At 31.0% G+C, this 17,893-nt stretch overlaps 1 protein-coding gene across 1 annotated transcript; it reads right to left on the bottom strand.

The window, feature by feature from the left end:
• Positions 1 to 5,192: 5,192 nt before the first annotated feature.
• LOC107636352 (protein FAR1-RELATED SEQUENCE 5-like) lies at positions 5,193 to 6,908 on the bottom strand. Its single transcript, XM_016339872.1, has 5 exons — positions 6,525 to 6,908; positions 6,119 to 6,419; positions 5,894 to 6,015; positions 5,425 to 5,604; positions 5,193 to 5,345 (listed from the first exon to the last, which is right to left on the bottom strand). Exons 1-5 carry the CDS (start codon positions 6,906 to 6,908, stop codon positions 5,193 to 5,195), a joined length of 1,140 nt encoding a protein of 379 aa, XP_016195358.1.
• Positions 6,909 to 17,893: the final 10,985 nt, after the last annotated feature.

Here is a 17,893-nt window from a genome sequence, read left to right as displayed (position 1 = left end):
TATCAGCTCACTTAACCATATGTATACCCTTACCTGTACCTTGGCCCCATTACAACCTTGAAAAGACCTCATGATGTTTGCATTGGTATATTAACTGTTGTTGATTGGTTAGGAGAAAAACAAAAGTTAGAAAGCATGATTAGAGAAGGATAGAGTGACTACCCTATACACTAGAGATTAGAGCGTACATACATTATCAGTGAGGGTTCAATGCTTGAATTTTCATGTTCCCTGCTTTCATGAGCTATCTTCTTGCACTTTTATCTGTTTTCTGGTATAATGATATAATTAGTGGAATTTGATCTGTAATTGTTTTGAAGAGCTTATTTACTTTTAATCAGGTGGGCAAAAATCATATAGTTGCATTTATTTATATATATATATATATAGGATTGCATTGCATTTCATGAGTTTCTACATGTTCATACTTATTTACTTTATCTCCTTCAATTAAGCATGAGGACATGCTAATGTTTAAGTGTGGGGAGGTTGATAAACCACTATTTTATGGTTTATATTGTGTTTAATTGTGTGATTTTATCATGATCCTTATCCACTTATTCATTAATTTAGCATGCATTTAGATTTCCTTCCTGAATTTATTACATGTTTGAAAACTGCTTCCTAGAGACTTTAATTATGTATTTTTAATTATCCTATATTCCATTCGATGCCGTGATCTATTTGTTGAGTGTTTCAGAATTTACAGGGCATGAATGAGTTGGAGATTGGAAAGGAAGCTAGCAAAAATGGAAGGAACACAAGAATTTGAGGAGATAACCAGCGAGAAGTGACGCGGTCGCATGGCTCATGCGACCGCTCGAAGGAGAGCAAATCGCAGTGATGCGGCCGCATGGCTCACGCGGCCGCGCGGATTGGAAAAGTTCAAGTGACGCGGTAGCGTGAACGACGCGAACGCGTGGCATGGAAAAGCACAAATGACGCGTCTGCATGAGCGACGCGATCGCGTGACATGCGTGATCTGCATAATTTGCAGAATCGTTGGGGGCAATTTCGGGCCACATTTTGACCCAGTTTTCGGCCCAGAACAGCAGACTAGAGCCAGAGAACATGCAGAAACAAGGGAGACAATTCATTCTAGACAGTTTTGGGGAGTTTTAGATCTAGTCTTTACTCCTCTCCTAGGTTTTTCTCTTTAGTTTTTAGGATTTAATTTTCAATTGGTCTTAGCATTGGAACATTGAGAAGAGTTATTGCCTCATCAAGACTTCGTCATTCTAGTTCGTTCTCTTAACTTGGTTTTAGTCTTCCATGTTCTTTGCTTTGTTCAATTTTGTCATTTGAATACTTTTAAGATTATTTAATACAAAGGTTATTTTTTATTTTTAATTAATCATTTTAAATTCTCTATTTATTATGTCTTCCTTTAATTCCTATTCTGATATTATGAATTTCACATTTGCAATGAGTGAGTAATCCCCTAACTTGATGGGGAGTTGATTGAAAGGAACTCTTGAGTTGGAAGGATTGAAAGAGAAATTGTAATTGGGTAAACTGTTGGATTGCTCTCTAGTCACTAATACCAACTCATTTTTATTAATTGAATTGCAACTTGTGAACAGACGTAGCATTCCAATTTGTTTGACTTTCCCTTATTCAGTAAAGGATAATTAAACAAACCAATCTTTAATTATCAATTGCTCTGAGAGAATTCCAACAACATTAGAGATTCTAACTAATCAACTCCCAGTCAAGATTTTTATTTACATTATTCAATTTTATCAACTTTAAATTTCCAGTTTACTCAAATCACTTCTTTGAAAACCTCTGCTTAATAAAATAGCACACTTTCTGCAACTCGTTGGGAGATGACCTGGGATTCATACTCCCAGTATTTTGAATTTCAATTTTCTGTGACACATTTTAAATTGATAGGCAGATTTTCGATGAGTTAAGACTATACTTACAACGTAACCATTTTAATAATTTTTAATTCACCAACTTCTGTGCTACATCAATTATACAAACTGCAGGGATAAAACACATAGCTAACCTTAAAACTTCTTATGTCTTTAGTCTCCCCAAGTTCTGGACTCACAATTGCATGCCTCAAATTTCCTTTGCCTATAAAGTGAATTTTTCCATAGGGAATAGATTTACAAGATAGAACTCATCAAACTGACAAAATACACATCAACTTGTGTTTTTCAAAAGTTGAGCATGTCAACTACTCTACATTAAAATTGTAAGAAAATTTTAAATTTAAATACTTGCTGCACTAATTCTCCCACTTGATGCAAGGAATGGGCAAGAGCTGACTTTTCAACATTTGGAATTCTAATTAATATTACTATTGCAATATAATTTGCATGACTAGTTCCCTTCAATTTTCTCACTTGCCGCTGTATAAGGCCCAAAAGCTTTACAAAGGAAAAAGTCCAATTAGTAATTCATGAACAACTAGAAAATCAGTATTAATAAAATAAGAAGATCAATATAGATGTATCAAAATTATGCTCTATTTAGCACATTTCATGGTTGTCATATTTCTATTGTAGAATATGCACAAGATCTTTTTTCCTTTTCTTTTGTATATTTTAAGTTTTCATGAAAGAATTATTTTGTAAGTGTAGGAGAAACCAAAGATAACAAAGCAGGACATGGTATACTGCCTGCCAACAAGATGAGGTTAGGAGCAACCTTTAGTGAATATATATGGATAAAAATTGAAATAATTGAACAACCCAGAGAAGATAGAAATTAGAATATTAATCAAAATAAAAATCCACAAAAATATGGATTAGTTAGGGTATCATCGAACTTCAAAATCTTTTGGAAGCGATAACTTGCCTAGCATGGTACTACATAAAGTCCGACACTTAAGGAAAAGTTGTGCAAATCAGCGATCACATACACATTGAAAATTATACCACAAATGTAATAAATAAACCACAGATGAAGTTGTCACACCAAAGATATGATGAATCAACATTACCACAGATGACAAAGCTACACAATCAAACACCAATGCCAGAGATCGAAGAAATCATTTTCCCATACGCAGGCCTTCTCCGGTATCCTCACCTTCTTGCTGTAGCCAAGACCAACTTGAACTATTTCAATTATATTGAAAATTGGACATTGTTCATAAATAAAAGATTTTATAATTACACCGAATATTTTGCCTAGGATACAAACTCACATTATATATTCGGGTTGCAGGAGATTCAAATGATTTTAACTTCTCAAATAGCCTATAAACAAAAGCATAACAAGGAAAACATAAAGAAAAAGATCTATGCAGTTCACAATGCACGTAATACCAGGAGAAAACATGGATTCACATGATTTTACTCAATCCTATAATTACAAAAAAATTCAGTGAAGAACTTACTCAATTTCTTCTAATAATCCCCAATTTCTGACCTAAAAATAAATTGAACAAGGAAAAAAAATTCAAAACCTGGCATTAAGTAAAATAAGTAGCAGAAGTTAGCATAGAACAATCAAAACCTGGAATTAAACAAAATAAGGTCAATGAGGAGAAGAGAAGCTCGAAGAACCGAAACTAATAGAATACCTCGCAGATCGCATCAATGGAAGCAAATATGCCATCGGAGGAGAAGCATTGATGGAGGTGACATCAACAGAGGGGGAGAATCATTGATGGAGGAGAAATTGATGGAGGAGAAGCTCGCAGAGCAGCAGCGATATCATTTTCAAGTTCTGCCACACCAACACAACTCTTACATGCACAGATGCACTATACTACTCTCACTCTCATTTGCAATTAGACATGGATCAGAGAAGTTGAATTTTTTAAAACTGGTTTAAAACATAATGGCGTTCAAAACCGCCAAAATTGCCGCTAACTAAAGTTGAATTGTGGCAGCCACATAAACCACCGTAATTCATAGATATTACGGCATTTTTATGAGAATGCCTTAATTTTAATGTCGTTTTATAACCTTTTTTTTGTAGTGAATAAGGTGAGCACCTTTTACAAATTCCTAATATTTATACTCTATTTTTTTGTACTAATTTATAATAAATAAATAGTAGCTTGAGGATCATGATATTCGCATGATGTAACACCCTAACTTTTAGCAACTCATGATCGTACTAAAAGCTCAGGCGTTACTTACCTCTAAACCTTTTTATTCAATACTATCTTTACTTAATATCGAGCCTTCGCGAATACAAACCAAAATTTTAATTAAGAAAACAAAATGAGACTTTATTTTAAATCACTTAATCACAAAAGTAGATATATTCACATAGTTTTATATACATAGACTTATTTCAAGGTCTTCAAATACAATTCTTACCCTTCTAAAAACTAAAACAATAAATGACAAGGGAAAAATAAAATCTAACAACTCAACTTGTAAACAAAATCTTCTATGTTCTTGTAGTTCCGCACTAAACCTTCGCACCTGTAGTTGAAAGGGGTGGAAATAGGGAGTAAGAACTAGGGAGTTCTTAGTAGGGTCGGGGTGTATAACAGAAATCGCGTTGGCGACGGTGGAACAGAGCTTCATGACTGAGGTAGGAGGCGAGCCCGACGACTGTGCTTCCACTGCTGAATCGTTAGCTGCACGAGTAGGAGTGAGGGAGTGAGCTTCAAAGGTCCGACTTGTGACGTAGTAGGAGAAGTCTAGCGGCAGAATGGAAGTAAGGGAGTGAGTGAGCTGGCATTGAGAGGAACGACGAGCTCGAGGCTGATGGGAGGGAAGGAGTGTGTGCTGCTACTGTTGTGCCGTTGGAGTGAGTTAAGGTTGCTGCGTTGGTAATGGTTAGGGTATTAGTAGATCAGCACACAAAATGGTAGCGTTTTTAGTCAAATTCAAAAAACTCGCCAAGTCCCGGTTCGGTCTGACCTACTAGTTTTTGGCCGGTTTAGTGGTTCAATTCCGGTTTTCTAGTTTTGCGGTTTTAGCATATAATCGAATCGTAATTCTTATCGATTTGCAGTTCGACTGGTTCGTCGATGCCAATGAATTTTGTAAAATTTTTATTAGCAATAATTATATAAATTAATAATTCTATGAATTAAATAAATCATTAATTTATTTATTGTCTAACCAAGATTTATTTGACAATTATTTCATCTAAAAAACATAAGCACGAATATTCTAAGAATATAGAAAATTTTATTAATATAGTAAAAAAATATAAACACAAATATGTAAGTAATTCTCTATGCAAAAATATTAAGTTCATGGAGGTTGCTAATTATCACTATCTAAATCAGGAGTCGGTTCGGTATACATGTTGCCATTATCTAAACCATTAGCTTCATCTTCCATAACGTTGTTGTCAATGTCCTTCCATTTGATAAACACTACAACGTTGCTGCTTCTTCTTAGATGGTTGTCCTGGGCCTATATTGGTTCGATGCACATACGGATTGCTACTTTTAGCTACATCTGACTAAGGTTGAGTGGTGCCTTCGTTTGCAACCTTGTAAGATGAGTACAACCCCATAATAATGTCACGTGTCTCTTCAAATCTCTCTGGGACTTTAGCAGCAATAGAAGCCAATTGTTTAGAAAATTCCATCAAGGCACTTTGACGACTAATAACAACAGCATCCCTGGTGAACCCACTTGCATCATTGAATGCTGATTTCACCTTCTTTGTCTATCTATCCAACACTAATGATTGGGGAATCTCACAAATGTCTCTGTCAACCAGAACTTTCACAATATGTTCACAAGGAATTCCAAATGACTCCATTCTTAAACAAGAACACATGAAGATCATTTCTTCTTGACGAAATTCAACGGTCCACAGAAAATTGGGCCTCCCATGCTTACACACATATGTACTTTGAGCAATCATTATTATTATTATCTATGTTTAGCACCCGCATTGATCTAGCTCTAGAAAGAAATGGCCGAAACAATAGAAATATCTCATGAGTGTATACCTCAGCAGCAAATCTCTCTAGCAGCTCTATACAAGTCTGTATGACGGGCGCCCCACGTGTAGATTCATAATCAGCATTAAATTCTTTAAAGCGCAAGTGTGCAACACACCTTTGAAAATGCTCTACAAAACTTGTAAAATCATATCACGACCCCACATACCTTGCCACTACTGAGTGTAAACCTTCACATCTTGAGATAGTTCTAAAGCCAACAAAAAAACTTACCTCTTATATATGCAGTAGCCCATATATGCTTCTCTTCATACATGTTGTTCACCCACGGATTATCCTCAAGGCCAAATTCTTCAATAAGTTGAACCCACTTACGCTTAAACACGGGAATCTCGTAGTCTCCCATCATGATTTTCTTGAAATTAGAAGGAAAATTTGGATTTCCAACATTGCTAGTCACATTTCGAATAAGGTACCAAGCGCATAATCTATGTCTGACTTCGGAAAATACATCTTTTACTGTATTCCTAATCGCCATGGCCCCATCAGTTATTATTGAGGTCGGGGTCTTACCCTTCATGGAAAACATGAGCTGACGCAGGAGCCAAATATATGTGCCAGTAGTTTCGTGCACAATTAACGCAGCAGCAAAAACAATTGTTTAGTTGTGGTGGTTAACCTCACTAAATATGACTAATGGACAACTATACTTGTTCTTCTTGTACGTAGTATCCAAAGCAATTACATCCCCGAAGAGTTGGTAGTCTAGTTGGCTAATCCCATTAGACCAGAATAAGTTACGTAATAAACCTCTTGAATCATGACATGCCTTGAAATATAATGGTGGATCCTTCAATCGCATATCCTCCAACTTCTTCAACGCTCGTGCTGCATCACCAGGAACTTGACGCCTTTGCCAAGCAATCTCATTGTACATATCTCTAGGACCATAGCCGACACATTCATACCCGCATGCTTGACTAGCTAGAAGACAAAATATCTGTGAAGTGCTAATTCCGGACTTTAGCATGTTCATCATTTGCATAATATCTGCCTCTGACATTTTTCTATGGGCAGGCAACATAGAACTAAATTGTATATCCAATAGATCATGGTTGTGTTCGTTAGAGAAATAAAAGATATGCCACTTTCTAGTTTTAGGTACAAATTTAACATCCATTCAGGCTTCACACCCAGTTCTTGTTTCCAATCTAGGCTCCTTCTTCCTTTTTTTCATAAACTTTTGTTTGTAAATCTCGTTAATACTATTCTTGAAAGTCTTACTCTTCCTTACACTAAAGCCCTTCGACTTTGAGTACTTCAGATAAAAATCAAATGCAAGATGTAAAGTAGAAAAGTGATATTTACCAATTTTCTCCGCACAATTTTCAGTGAAATTCAAAGTTGTATTGTCTTGCACAAAGTCAACCGCATAAGCAGCTTCAAGGGTATCTTCTGACGGATCAGAATCAGAAAAATACGCTCCCTCAGTAAATTCATCTCCAAAATCTTGTTCGAATTCATTCTGTTCATCCATCATATCTTGGTCACAAACTAGCTCTTCTTGTTGGTTAATGTCATCCTCCTCCTGGTATTGCTCATCCATCTGACATCTTAAAAATGTCCAATGAAAAAAAAATTTCGGTACACTCCGTCTTATAACATTAAAAAAGTAAATAGCTTCCAATATTGCTAGCTAATTAATAATAAAAAATGATAAAATTTATTTAGCTTTTAGTATTTTTCAATATCTGTGAATTATTAAAAGATAAAAAAAATATTTTTTCATTACACAATCTATTTCACGAATAAAGTATCGAAACGAAGAATTGCAAAATTAGAGATTCTATTCACTGACCTCGATTTTGGAGTCAAAATGGTGGATTGTTTTCTGAACACTACAATGAAAAATTGATTGGACCTTTGTTGATTGTTGCAACTATAATTATCAATTAATGATGAACAAATATTGGATATTAAATAAACGGATAAAAAATAAAGAAAAATTGGATATTAAATAGATGGATATCCGAAAGAAAAACAATGAAAATTTTGATAATCAAAGAGATTGATACACGATTCCAATTGTGGGATTGAGTAATTGGTGATAGATTATTCACCAATTTATAATCTTAATAATAAAGAAAAGATAAGAGTAGAGTATCTAAATCAAAATAAAAACTTAAAAATTGAAAATAGAATTTTAAAGATAAGATAGATGAATAATATGATAATAATTTATAAAAACAATTGGAAAATTGAGAACGGCGTAGTGCACAATTCAATCGATTGGATAACACAACCAATCGATTGAATTTTGCAAATCCATATTGCTTTGAAGACTTAAATCGATTGGGTAACACAACCAATCGATTGAATTGTGAGACCTCAAATTGCTTTGAAGCCTTCAATCGATTGGGTAATATAAACATTCGATTGAATTATAAAAATCCCACATTTTAGTCATCGTTCAATCGATTGTGTAATATGACTAATCGATTGTGTAATATGACTAATCGATTGATTTTCTAAGAAACATGATTTCACAACCCTCGACGGATGTAACGGATTAAAAATAAATTTTTAATCGATTGGCATTGCCAAAAAGTTATTACAATCAATGGAAGATCTAACTCGTTATTGTTTTTATTTTTTATTATTAATAAACATAATAGATAAATGATAAAATAATAATTTATAAAATAAAAAATAATTTTTATAATTAAATAAAATATATGGGATTAATTTGTAATTAAAATTAGAAAAGGATTATTTAGCAGTTATTAAAAAACCTAAAAAACATGTTTTGTTATGGGACCATTTAATGGTCCAAATGTTCTGGGACCATCAAATTCAGTACCGGGTTACCTTGGAGTTACCAAGACAATTACATCTTATGGTTGGCTCTTTTAATCGTTTGGAATATAGTTTTAGGAATAAACTTGCAAATCCACATTTATTTTTATTATTTTTCAAGGTGAGAAAGGTTCATCATATTTGACTCTTGAGATAGAAAATATGTACAAGACTTCGTTGGCACGGATTGAGAGAAGGATCGGGGATCTGTCGACCTTGGTAGCAACAGGATCAGACTTCTAAAATGGCGGGGGGTGGTACCTGCAAAGACACTCTGACGCTCAAGTCAGAATGGATTTAAGAGATATAGGTGAGACTAGGAGTGTGTACGTACCTAAGGGAGCCTTTGACTCCCTTTATATAGTTAAAGTCCATTACCTTATCTTTTTAGCTAAGATAAAACAGATGTTTGAATTTGAATGTTGGTTAGGAATTTATAGTTATTGGGCCGGTTTGGACCGTAATGGCGACCCAGATCCAGATCACCGGGTCGTAGTTGCTCCACTAAGAAATCCGGGAATCAGGTCCGGAACAAAATATATCTTCTAAAGTCTTTGTTATGCTCAAATCCACTTGAGTATCTTAAAAACATCAATGGTTCATGTCTTAATTATTCTCAAAATTACTTCTAAAGGGCTTAAAGAGCATACATGTAACGGAATGTATGACCTAAGCTTCATTTATGTTCATAAGAACCTTAAGAAACTCAAATTAATTTTCAACAACAGGTTTTGTAAATATATTAGCGATTTGAAACTCAATTTTGATAAATTTGAGTTTTGTGGTTTCTTTTGGAACAGTCTTTAATGTGATAAAACTTAACCTCTATATACTTTGTTATAAAATAAAAAACAAAAATTTTAGAAATGCATATGACACTAGTATTATCACAAAGAATAGGGATTTTAGAGTACCTAAACAGATAATCGTCTAGCTAGTTTCAGAGCTAAAGAAATTGTTTGTAGTAATTGGTGGCAGCTATGTACTTTACTTTGGCCGTTGAGAATGCAACAATGTTTGGTTTATTACTCTCCCAAATGATAAGACCCTTAAAGATGAAGCATCAACTTTCACTTGTGCTCTTTCTATCCACTTGATCTCCAACAAAATTAGCATTAGTGTAATCAACTATATCACTACCTGAACCTTTTCATATCACAGATCAAGATTAACGGTCATTATAAAAAAATGTTGAGTATTATCGGATTTACCATCTGATTTATCGTCGTTTTGGAGTTGACGATATGAACAGCGCCGAAAACTGTTTATGGATGCATTATTTTCATCCGACGCTAATTACCACTGAATTTTATGTTGGTTTTTTCAATCAATTATTTGAGACTGAATTAATGATTACCATCGGATTAATCCGACGGTAACTTTAATGCCATTTCACGTGTTTAGGCGTCATGTTATAGTTGAATTTATTCACCGGTAGTTATTTTTATTTTTATTTTTATTTTGTATAGTTAAGTCACAATTAGTAGTGAAATTAAAACTCTTGGTAATAAAATTGTTAACAAAAATCTAAAATTATCATAAATGAACAAATTTATCTATTCTATTATATAAAAATCAGATTTCTGCCACTTAATGATGGAGCTGAAGTGGCATGTTTCTGAGAGTGTTTCCCAATTTATTTCTTTTAACTCATTAAATACAAGTTATTACGATAAACTAACTATATCAACTAATTAATTTGATTAAATATTTAAATATCATATAATTTATTATAATTTATATCAATTTGATCTGATAGTATTTTCTAATTTATTTATTTTAATATTCTGTTAGTATTTTTTAATTTATTAAACCAAATTTATTGTGTGTACTAATTAATTAATTTGATTAATTTATTAGCCATTAAAATAATAAATCTATGAATAAAATAGGCAATTGAAATATTTTTAACTAATAATTAAATCAAATCAAATCAAATCATATATATTGAGCTAAATTCAAATAATGTGAATTAATGACTAAATTAAAATAAGATAATTTCTTACTTATTCAAGTTGAGTGCAATAAATACAAATTAATTTTGTTAGGTAATTATAGTTGTGTGGTCTACTATAGATAGATGGCCACACAAAATTATAAGAATCGTGATTTTTATCGCTCTTGCTATTTCAACTCTTCTTTTCTTCTTCTTTTTTTCTTTATGTATGTATAATTCAAAGTGGCCAATGTATTTTTTATGGTATTAGATAGAAGAATATGTGTTAAAATGAATATACTCATTGTAATAATTTTTTTTTCAATTGTTATATTTTTATGTTAGTCGTATAAATTCTTTGAAGGCACAAGATAATAAAATAGGTTGACTTTAATATCATTAGAAGCTAAATTTAATGGTTCAAATAAGTACCACTAATTATGTTAAAAAAATAATTTTGTAATAATAATGTGATTTATATATTAATTTTTCGAGTAAATTCATTTTAAAATATAGAAATTAGACTCAATTACGCTAAAATTTTAAAGGTAATATAAAATTTGACAACAAAATTAACATTCATTAAGAAAATAAATTTATTTAGGACTATTTCCTAATTATAAATAATAACAAGACTTATAAAAAAATATTCATGTCATCATTCTTATTAATTAAATCATAATATTAGGTAGTTGATAGTTTCATAGGCAAAAATTATTAAATAATTATGTAAAAATTAGCAACAAACAAGCAATAAGAATTTAGAAAAAATCTATTATATAATACCAATTTCGTAATTAAAATATGTCACATATCATATTCTTATATATTCTATTTATTATCTATTCTATTATATAAAAATTAGATCTTTGTACTTAATGATGGAGTTGATGTGACATGCTTATGAGAGTGTTTAGTGATTTGTCTCTTTTAACTCATTAAATACAATTTATTATGATAAATTAATTATATCAACTAATTGATTTGATTAGATATTTAAATATCATATAATTTATTATAATTTATATCAATTTGATTTGGTAGTATTTTTTAATTTATTTCTTTTAATGTTTCGTTAGTATTTTTAATTTATTTTTTTAATTTATTAAACCAAATTAATTATACTAATTATCTGTATTAATTAATTAATTAGATTAATTAATTAATAATTAAAATAATAAATATATAAATAAAATAGGTTCTCGAGATATTTTTCACTAATAATTAAATCAAATCAAATCATATATATTGAGCTAAATTTAAATCATGTAAATTAAGGACTAAACTAAAATAAGATTATTTTTTCTTATTCAAATTGAATGCAATAAATAAAATTAATTTTGTTAGATAATCATGGTCATCTGATCTTCTATATATAAATAGCCACACAAAATTATAAAAATCATCATTTTTATTGCTTTTGCTTTTTCAACTCTTTTTATGTATAAATGTACTCAAAATGAGAAGGTATGGATGAGTGTTTCATTAATTGTTTGTTTGACAAATATTATAGTTTGAAAATGTCTCAATTTAGGCATTCTGTCGTGGTCGATGGAAGTTGAACTTGTAGTAATTCAGGGTGACCATGATATTTTTTTATAGTATTACATAAAATAATATTTTTTAAAATGAATATACCCGTAATTAATTTTCTTTGTCAATTTGTTATCCTTTACCTAACAAACAATATCCATACTGAATATATTATTTTCATCAGAAGCCACATATAATTGATTGATAATTCTATATATACAAATACTCATGTGGTAACTAAATACCATATTGTTATCTCGCTAAAGTTAATTCTCCTATGATTATGCGAATGTATAGTACTATCAGATGAAAATTGATTGGATTACATTATTTTCAACGAGGTAGGTGATCTTTTAGGCCTAATCACGGTCAGAGTTGAGGAAGATTTGAAAAATGCTAATAATGTAAATACTTTTTATTTTTAATACCCAATAATAAATATATAAATTAAAACTAATATTGTTTCGTACAAAGTCATAAAATGTATAGCATACTCAAAACATATCCAATCCGTATTAACTGTCATTGTTTATCAGTTACGTTATGACAAATGTGGTTATTAAAAAAAGATTAAAATTAACTTAAATATACACATTATTTCATGCTTTTTATTTTTTATTTTATTATCATAAAAAGTCATATATATTATAAGAGAACCTCATCTTTTTACCAACGGTTCTTCCATTCAATGGTTTCTATAAAGAAAAAAGGTATAATAATATTGTGTTTGACAAGAATATATGGGATTTTAAAAGGTTGAAGTATAGGTTTAGTTCTTAACATATTTGTAGATGAAGTGTAGAGTAGATAAAAAGATAGCTAATAAAAGAATAAATGGTTAAAACTTCCTCAATACTAACAAACATAGTGTATGATAGGTGTTCTATAATTTTTTTGGATTTGATTGTTTCTTTATTATTATATGGTGTTCTGTTTAATTTATGCTAAAAAGACTTATAATAATCATCTTATTGTGGTAGTGTAAAAGTTGTAGGTATTATATTTACTTTGTATGCTCTTAAATCTCATGTTCTTGATGGATATTTGTGACTGAGTAATTATTAAAAGAAATTGGTTTAATATATATTTTATATTCTATCTAAATTATAATAGTGAGTAAATATTTTTTTTCAAAATAAATAATGCAGTTTTTTCATAAAAATAAAGTTTAAATAATTGTGAAATTAAATTATACCACAGATGATGATAAATATCTTGGCATTAGATCTGTTATAAAACAAATTTTTAGGTATATTACGTGGTATTATATAATTTAGTTATATTTTTCTTATCTTCAATCTATCTTATTTAGATTAGCATATTTTTAAAAAGGGTTATTCAAGATTTTTTTTAAATAATTAAATCAAATCAATTACAAACTAATTAATTAGTTTGATTAAATATCTAGATATCTTATAATTTAATATAATGTAATTTATATAGATACATGACTTTTACAATTTTATTATTTATTATAATAAATTCTAAAGATAATTTTTATAAGTTATAATTTATTATTTTTATCTGCATATTCAACTTTTAAGAATATATTTTTTTTAATTTTATATTTATAGTTAAATTATTTTCTACTTTAATATATGAATTTTTTTATTACGCAATTCACTTTAACAAAAATAAATTAATTTATGAAAATTTAAACTTGAGCATTTACTATGGTTAAACTCAAATTTTAATTTATTTTGCTATATTATTATATAAATATTAAATTCTCTGATTAAACACTTATTTCATTACGAAATGATATTATATGTTACTTTCATATTGGCAATTAAATTTCAGTTACTACACAAATATTGTATTTTAGGTAATTGTATATTTTTTTGTTATTTTAAAAATTATTATATAATTTTAAGATCATTTAATTATGTTTATTTTTTTAAAAGCATTATCATTATTGGAGAGTAACTAATGTTTGTGATAATCTAAAATTGAGACATAAAAATACAAAATATTAATATAATAAATTTTCAAAGTATAAATCTTGAAGTAAATATATGTAACTATAATTAATGATCATAATTAAAAATCTTTATTTTATTTCAATTTGTTCAGGACATGTTTATCTTAAATTTTATTTTTTTATTAATTAGTATTTTTTTGTATATTTAATTGTCATTAATTATATAAATTAAAATGTATAACTTAAAAAAAATAGATGAGTGTTTAAAAAATAAAAAAAAATCATTTTTTGTTAGTAAAAAATTTATGTCACTTTTTTTGGCATCATATCTTACATTTTTACTATAATTAAAAGTTAGAGGTAAATTATTTAATATAAATTAGTAAAAAATATAATACTTAATAAATTATCATAATTACATTTAAAAGTATTTAAGTTATTTTCATATAATAAAAGTGATATGCTTCAAAAAATATTTGTATATAATTTACCAACGAATATATGAGATATTTATCATAATTTTTATTTTTAATAAAAATATCATTGTACTAAAGTAATACATTTTAAAGATGTATAAATGAGATTTTTATTAAAAAAAAATTACAAGATAGCAAATGCAATTTTATTTTAATTTTATCTTTAACATTTAGTTTTAGTTTTACCTTTAGAGTTTTAATATGTTTCAATTATATTATTTGATTTGACCAAAATTAAATAAAGAATCAATTATTTAATAAATAATAAAATAAATAAATTTAATTTGAATTATTCTCCTATTATTTTCTATATCTAGGAATCAGAATGTGCTTTTATGTATTTTGATTAATAGTTCTTAAAGGAGTTATTATTTTATTTATTAATATTTTAATTTTTTTATAATATTTTCATAAAATTTGATTAATAGGTTCTTCTTCACAATATTTTTTTTTATTTTTTAACAAAAATATATCTTAATTTTTGTCTATCATCTTTTATATTCATTGATTATACTAATTTTTTTACAAATCAACTACATGCATTATTTTTTTTTGTATTTTTTTACTTTTTTTAATTATTTTATTACCTTATTTTTAATTATTTATTTTACTTTCTGTAAAACCCGGTTAATTAACGGCTAATTAACCCATAAATAAGAATTTATTCTAGAAAGCCTAAAATGTGATTTTTATGGCTAAATGTGATAGAGGAGATTGAGACGAGAATTTTGGTACCAATTTTATAGAATTCGGACCAAGGTTGGACCGAACGGGCCAAACCGGGCCAACCGGACCCAAAGTGGGCCCTTGGCCCAACTAAACTAAACCAAAACCCTAGTTTTCAGCACTCTCTCTCCTCATTTGAGACACTAAACACGCTGAAATGGAGGCCATGGAGGGAAGAACACTCTCTCAAGTTCTATCTCTCACTTGATCTTCAAACCACCATAACTTTTGATCTAGAACTCCGATTGCCGCTCCGTTTGTGGCCACGCGTTCACCGCAGAGAGCTCTACAAAACCCATACAATTAATCTTGAGGTAAGCCACGTGTTTCTGTTCGAAATTCCAGCCCTTATTTTCGAGTTTCATGGGTAAAATGTTGAGATTTTGGGTTCTTTGATGTTATAGGACCCAACTCTCTTGAAGGAGAAGATTAATCTTGTCTCCTTGGACCTTGGGTGTGGTAAGATTCTCAACCCTAGTGTAATTTGTGATTTTATGATGTTTGGGTTTTGAGATGTTGTGTATGGGTATCATGGTTGTGGCTTAGGTTGTGTATATGTGAATATTGGAGCTTGATTGGTGACTTTGAAAAGCTTGGAAAGGGTTTGGTGGTGAAAAATCTGTCCTTGGAGGTGTTGAGGCCTTGAGAGCTTGTGGATAAGTGGTTTGGAAGTGCTCCGGGGGAGCTTGGGAAAATCGGCTAAGGTATGGTTTCGGTTTCCCGTATCTAATATGTAATGTGGTAGGAAATACTTAGGCTAGAGGCCCTAAGATAGGCATTGAATTGTTGATGTTGTTGAATGATTGAGATATATGATGTGGTCATATATGTGATGATGATTATTGATGCCTTGGTGGTATGATGTATGAGAAATATGCATGTTGTGATATATGCTTGATGATTGGTTATGGTTGAATTGTGGATTGATCCATGTTGATGGCGAGTATGATGTTGATTGTGTACAATAATGATTTATTGGAATTGGTGTTGTTGAGAATTGGCATGAGGAATAGTATATGATATGTCAATGTGTTTGAGTTTGAGCCACTTGGGAGAAGTGGGGTAAAATGATGAGATAGTGATTTTGGTAAATTGTGGTTATGTGTCAATGTGTGAGTTGAGGAGGCTTGATGTTGAATTTGATACATTTTGAATTGATTTCAAAGAAAAGGGATGAAATTGGCATGTTTTGATTGATTTTGGGAAGAGTTGAAAATGGTTTGTTTTGAAAATGGCATATTGTGGTTTTGTATGAAAATATGGTTTTTGGGCATACTTTGACGGGACATAACTTGGACTACGGATCTCCGTTTTGTACCAAATCTGTTTATAAATGAAATTGGATCCGGGATGTCCATGCCGTTTGAAGAACGGGTGAAAAACAATTTAAAATGAGGAAGTTATGTCCGTTGGAAGATTGGGGTTTAAATCTGTGAATTCTGCAGCTTTTAACTTAGAAAATTTTTAGCAGAATGACCCCTTGTGCGTGGGCGCACCTGGCGCGTGCGCGCCGATCTTCCGAAAAAGTGCCATCCACGCGTGCGCGTGGAGTGCGCGTACGCGCGGCCCTGTTTTCATCCCAAAGTTGATTTTTGAGTTTTAAAAGCCAAATCTCATACTTCTAAGCCTCCGATCTCACCATTTATGTCTTAAATCACTATGGCATGCCTAGCTATTAAAAAGGGGCTAGTGAATGAGGTAACTTGCGAGTGAAGCAATGGGAATATGAATGATTAATGAGGATCAAAGACGATTATGTGAGATGTGGAGAATGGTGGTGGAAGTGCTTGTTATGCCATGGGCCAAAAGGCTGTAATTGTTAATGAAATGGCTGGTTATGGATTTAACCGCGAGCCGGAATGGCTGTGTATGATTATGAATATTGGCTGGTTCTGGATTGAACCGTGAGCCGGAATGGCTGATATGGATGTTGATCCATGGATGAGAATTCATGCATGTTGATGCTGAATTATTGATAATTGTGAATTGCACTTCCACTATCAGAGATACGAGTTTCCCTGGGTAGTAGCAGTGGCTAGCCACCACGTGCTCCAGGTTGAGACTTGATACTCTGTTGACCCTATGTCGTAAGTGTGGTCGGGCACTGTGAAAGACCCGGATGAGCTCACCCCCGAAATATTCACCAGTGAGGGTGATGGATATGGATCATGTTTATGATCAAGTTTATAACGAGTATAACTCGAGTTGGGGATGCGCGACAGAGGGACAGTCCAATGGTTAGCGACCAGGACTTGTCGGGTTGGCTCTATAACCGACAAGATGATATCATCGGCCACTAGGGACAGGCATTCATCATATGCATACTATGTGAATTGTTTGAGATTGCCTATTTGACTGCATATTACTTGCTAATTGTCTAAATGTCTTAACTGCTCCTAATTGTATATTCTTTGTCTGATATAACTGTGTTTGCTATAATATACTCCTGCTGGTGGTTGGGAGGTTTGAAGGAATTGGAAAGGGAAGTATTAGTTAGACTGAAGAATCGTTAGTCAGATGCCCTTATATGGTTTAGCTTGTTTATAAGCTTTGATATTATCTGGAGGAAGTTCTAGGATTGCCTTTGGCTTTCCTCTATT

Source organism: Arachis ipaensis, chromosome B4 (genome assembly GCF_059453495.1).
Source record: "Arachis ipaensis isolate K30076 ecotype BB chromosome B4, ASM5945349v1, whole genome shotgun sequence".
Lineage (NCBI taxonomy): Eukaryota > Viridiplantae > Streptophyta > Magnoliopsida > Fabales > Fabaceae > Arachis > Arachis ipaensis.
Note: the sequence above shows the minus strand (reverse complement) of the source record. Positions and strands in the feature narration are given on the sequence as shown.

Excerpts from the sequence above, each read along its gene's own strand:
- LOC107636352 (XM_016339872.1), bottom strand. The coding sequence starts at position 6,908 with ATGTCAGAGGCAGATATTATGCAAATGATGAACATGCTAAAGTCCGGA. Across the intron at positions 6,420-6,524 it reads CATTAGTCATATTTAGTGAG|GGTAAGACCCCGACCTCAAT; the intron begins GTTAACCACCAC and ends TTTTCCATGAAG. Across the intron at positions 5,605-5,893 it reads TAGAGAGATTTGCTGCTGAG|ACAAAGAAGGTGAAATCAGC; the intron begins GTATACACTCAT and ends TTGGATAGATAG.